General features: G+C 38.1%; 1 protein-coding gene across 1 annotated transcript in view; it reads right to left on the bottom strand.

The window, feature by feature from the left end:
- Positions 1-1,359: 1,359 nt before the first annotated feature.
- LOC101861246 (serine/threonine-protein phosphatase 6 regulatory ankyrin repeat subunit A) overlaps positions 1,360-5,558 on the bottom strand; it is a gene marked incomplete in the record, with an annotated part of 29,436 nt that continues 25,237 nt past the window's right edge. The window contains 3 exon segments of the mRNA XM_005089107.3: positions 1,360-1,831; positions 4,141-4,299; positions 5,104-5,300. Of these exon segments, the coding sequence (XP_005089164.2) occupies positions 1,655-1,831; positions 4,141-4,299; positions 5,104-5,300 (533 nt within the window).

Genomic DNA, 5,558 nt, shown 5'->3' with positions numbered 1-5,558 from the left:
TGTAACACCTCTAATCTTCTGGGGCTCATATGACCTTATGCAGTAGAGAGCGCCCGTAAAACTCTTACTAAAACTAAACTAAACATTCTGAGACTGAGGGATTGGTCTTATGTTTCCATGCATATTTTCACACACATACGTGGATGGTGTCAAAGTTAACAATCTTATGTTTCAAGTTCACCTTCGGTATGCCTGTTCACATTAACTGCCAGTACAGTTGTTAACTGTAAATACATATTATGTTTACTTTATTTTTTGAACGTGTGTTTAAGTTACAATATCTTCAGTTGTTTACTTTTATTCTTAGTAAAGATGTTAACTTAGCTTTGAATACCCATTGAAACATTTGGAAACATACACAGTTTGTTACGTATTTTATTTCAACCATATTTTTTTTTTACAATAGAAAATAAAACTCAGTAATCCACCAATGAGAACAGTTAACATCAACCTGGATGGTTGCTTTATGAGATCGTCAAAGTGACCAATAACATTGCCTGTACGGTGCCCAGGAGCATACAATACCGACATTCAAAGAACATGTAACTAAATAGTGCATCGTATCTGAAGAAAGACAAAACATGATAAATAAACACATAGCAATATGGAAAGAAAGACGGGAGGATTTGTGGACATCTGTTGTCTGTCTATCTATCCATCTTTTAGATGTCCATTTGTTAACGTGAAAAGGTATTTTTATGTGACTAACTGTGAGCATATATGTGTTTGTGTGTGTGTGTGTGTGTGTGTGTGTGTGTGTGTGTTTGTGTGTGTTTGTGTGTGTGTGTGTGTGTGTGTGTGTGTGTGTGTGTGTGTGTGTGTGTGTATGTGTGAGCCTGGAAGGTGTACTTGTGAGTGTTTTGTTTTTCACTGTGTTGGCTTCTAAATTTTTGGTATTTCAAATCCTCAAATATTTTCTCGATGGGTAAAAAAAAAATATTACCTTTTTCGTTTTGTTCTTGTGTCAGTTCTGCTCATAAGCAAAACAGCTCAATGTTTAATGGTACTGTGTTACACAAACAATAATATGATAATTTATATAGCAAACAATTGCTCATAATATTAATGTGAAAATAGTTGTATTAGTTACACTATAATAAATAAGAATTTGCACAATACGACTTCCACGAGAGCATAATAATATTTAGGCTGCTTTACTCAACAGGAGAGACTTTATCCTGGGCCGGGTCATATTGTACGTGAAATCTCTTGACCCAACTTTGCGTCGTTCGACTATGCTCTTCAAATATACTTGGCCCACACGGCAACATGTTTCAGGAGAAAGAGATGGAGGGGGGGGGGGGGGAGGAAAATCCCCAAACCGTTTCACCCCTTGAATGATTGTACCTACCTTACGTCTTTTTCATTTCTTTTTTTTAAATTTTGCTTTCTGACATACAGAATTTGAATTTCGACAAAATTGTGCTTCTTGAGCTCATGCAATCAGTTCCAGTAAAGCTGCTGTACTTTACTTTAAAAAAAATAAAATTTTTATACAAAAGCAAACGAAATTTGAGCTTAGTATTTCTGAACAGCTGACCAACGTTTTGTCCGATAGTTATAATCAATCGTCTCATCAGAGACTAAGATTGAAAAAAAAAAAGATGTCACAGTTCACAACGACACAGCCCTCAATAAATCAGTCAACACGTAATCAACTAGGCATCTCCACGCCCTCTCCATGGGCGGCCCCGGCTATGTCGGAGAAGGAGTGGTTGCTGTTGTTGGACGTCATGCCTTGCCCACCCACGGCCATCGTCTTCCGCCTCTGTTTGTTCATCGTGCGCCAGTCTGGCTGGTACTGCTCGCAGTACATCTTGAACATCGTCACCTGTCATCGGAGAAAAGAATTATATATTGTAATAATAATAATAATGATAATAATAATGTATGCTTCCCGGGAAGCTGAGAATGTTTCGGAGTGTTCTATGGTCTGCTGGGGTAATAATATAGTGTAAAGCGCATATAGCCTGCTGCTGAGCAGGGATATGCGCTATACAAATGCTATCTATTACTATTTTAAAAAAATAAAAATAAAAATAAAAATATATATATATAATAATAATAATAATAATAATAATAATAATAATAATAATAATAATAATAATAATAACACTCTACTACTACTACTACTACTACTACTACTACTACTACTACTACTACTACTACTACTACTACTACTACTACTACTACTACTACTACTACTACTACTACTACTACTACTACTACTACTACTACTACTACTACTAAATGACATTTATATAGCGCTCAACCCCGATTAAAGTACACAGGCTCTGAGCGTTTTATGATAAAGTATTATAATGTACAACAGTACCGTAAAACGGTATGCTCTGACTAAAAGAAAATCCCTCCAAATATTCATCGTATTAATTTAAAAAACAAAAATGACTTCACCTGACATTTGAATGGATCAAAAGATTTGATCTCTCTTTAAGTACTTGGCAAAGCATTCCAGATCTTGGGGCCTTGATATTCATATGCCCTTTCACCCATTGTTTTAAGTTTCATAGATGGTAAAAGAAGCTTCTATCATAAAATTGATTTCCTCATTGTCCTGCTTCTTGTCGTTATTGTCGTCTGCCTTTCTTCCTCCTTTTCCTTTTCTTCTCCCCGGCGTCTGTGATGTTATCATCATCATCATCATCATCATCATCATCATCATCATCATCATCATCATCATCATCATCATCATCATCACCAGCAGCAGCAGCAGCAGCAGCAGCAGCAGCAGCAGCAGCAGCAGCAGCAGCAGAAGAATTCAGTTTAGTAAATCTTGCTAACCCGATATACACCGCAGACCACATACCCTTCCCGAAAACTCCTTGCTTTACCAGCAAATTCTCATTTCTATTCAATGTTTACCGTTATCTTCTTGTCGAACCCCTTTTTCCCCAGCTTTGGTTTCATTTCATGAGATAGTATCATTTCTTACGCCACATTTTGTTTTAATACTGTTCTTTTGAGATCAGGTTCGTGGTTTAGCAGTTAGGCGCTTTGTCGTTGTACTCGGAAGACGAGAGTTCGATTCCTGTGTTGAGAGAATTTTCATTTAGTATCTCCGTCTTTCTGCTGGGACGTTGCATTTCTCACAGCCCGGATTGACCCTGACAGGCACTGTTGAAGCAGCCCATCTCCTAAATGATCTAATTTGTACCAATGGGGAAAGAGAATTGTTTATGCTAAGCTCGTCTGTATCTGGCCAATACCTCAAATTTTGACACATCCAGACTCTACCTCATCTTTTGTCGTACTTTTATAAATGCCAGTAGGTCTACCTCTTCCTCTTTTTCCATTTGATTTCCACTACCATGTCTGGTTGGGAAATCTCGTCTCTAACATTCTCGAAACATGTCTCAAATATCTCAATTTTTTCTCCTTGTTATAGTCGTAATGATATCTTTCAGTTTCAGCATACAACTCAAAAGAGTAAGGCTCGAAGGGCAGGGGGTAGACCAAACAAAACTTGACTGGATGTCGTTAAAGAGGTCCTCCAAAAGAATACGATATCAACAACAAAAGCCACCACCTAGCCCCTGGCCGAAAATTACACCTTCCTCCGACATCAAGCAATTCAATATGAGTAAAGTAAGTATCTATATCTTCAATCCCAGTAACATGCTCACAAGTACATTTTGGAATTTGATTATTGCTCTGTTGCTAACTCTATTAAGTGGCGTCGGTGGCCTAGTGGTTAGGCTACCGGACTCGTAATCGTGAGGTTGCGAGTTCGGAGTTTCAAGCCTCAGGCTTGACATTTTGTCCTTGGGTAAGGCACTTAAACGAATTTTCGTCACTTCACCCTTATGGGAATGGGTACCCGGCCATAGACAGCGAAAAATCTTGTTAGTATATTAGTATTTTAGCGCCTATAAATGGCCGCTTGCACTGTATGCTTCCCCAGTAAGTTGAAGTTGTTTCAGAATGCTCTCAGGTCTGCATGGGTAATAGTATAGATTGTGAAGCGCATAGAGGTTAAAGTTTAGCTGAAATTTGCGCCATACAAATGTTATCTATTATTATTATTATTATTATTATTATTATTATTATTATTATTATTATTATTATTATTATTATTATTATTATTATTATTATTATTATTATTATTATCATTGTTCACACCATGTCGGGCACGGAAGCAGAGGACGGGGCATTCCTCTGAGAGATGTTCCTTAGCTTGGCTGTTGGAGGATGGCTCCACTTCGACAATGTCGCCTTCGTGGAGACAGGTCGGGTCTTACTTTCTGACAGCTCGATCTCGTTCAGCAATATCTGGCGGGCCTGTGGACATGTCAAAAGTGGTTTAGAATATACAAATAGAAATGTTTAAAGCGTTTATTTATTGTGGAGTGCTTACCTTTAGGCTGACACAATTTCATAATAATCCTTTAGCCTGTTGTTTCATGCCAGATTATCACTTTTGGTCAATTGGAGAATACACAGATTTGCAGACTGCTTGCTGCAGGCTACTACTATTCATATAAATTCTTAAGAACCATTTGCAACACAATGGGCTGATAAGAATAGAGTTTGGAACTTTTACTAAAGGTATTATAATCTTTCACCGGTAAGGTCCTACAGTCGATTAAAAGAATTTAAAAATGTGTCGCAAGTCCAACGTCTTACCCCACGACTAGTAAGCTGATACATGAAATTCGATGTAGTGTGATTTATTATACATGTAATGGTTATAATAAAGATCCCTTCTATACCGCCCACTCTCTGGTGGCTCTAGGCGCTTCACAAAGAAATAAAGTTTAAATCAACGTTTTATACATATTATCCCATTCAACGTACAGTAATTCTTTCAAATACATTATACACTCGTAATCTGACAAAGAACAAATACACAAAAACACAGCAAATGTGGCAACTGACCACACTTATTGTTGGAGGAAGAATCAAACTCGTAAGCCTTGAGGACCCAATACGACATACAGAATAATCGTAAAAGCAACATATCTTCAATATTTTTCAGCCAACCTTAATTTTAAAAAGATAAAAAAGAAAAGCGTATAAAGAAAAAGAGCAAACAATTAAATCACAATCTCGTCTATAAGGTATAAACAAATCCACAAAGCGTACATCCAGCCCATCCAAGAAGAGCTCACTCCTGATGCCCGGTGGAGGAAGAAGGATGTCTGGCAGCTTGAAGTTGTCCGCCGAGAAGTGAGGGTTGGGCACTCGGTACAGGCGACAGATGGGCACCCAGGGTCTCTGGTACATGCTGTCTTCACGCTCAAACGACAGCGCAGCGAGGGGCCGCGGAGTGGCGGCAGGGGCTGTGGGAGGAGAAAGGAAAATAATTATCGGCACGATAATGAGCGTAGAGTAAAAGGAAAATGCAAGACATAGTGACACAGAGTAGAAACGGAGGGAAAGATAGAAGTAGGACTTATCAGTGGCGTCTTCCAACTACTCGTGCTTGGGTTGTGAGAGAGCTCAAATGGTGAAAATACAGCACAAAAACATGAAGGGGCATGATGAAAATCAAGGGATGCCGCCTAATGAACTAAGTAATAATAATAATAATAATAATA

This window comes from Aplysia californica, unplaced genomic scaffold (assembly GCF_000002075.1).
Source record: "Aplysia californica isolate F4 #8 unplaced genomic scaffold, AplCal3.0 scaffold00003, whole genome shotgun sequence".
In the NCBI taxonomy this organism is placed as follows: domain Eukaryota; kingdom Metazoa; phylum Mollusca; class Gastropoda; order Aplysiida; family Aplysiidae; genus Aplysia; species Aplysia californica.
This window is presented reverse-complemented; position numbering and strand designations above follow the sequence as displayed.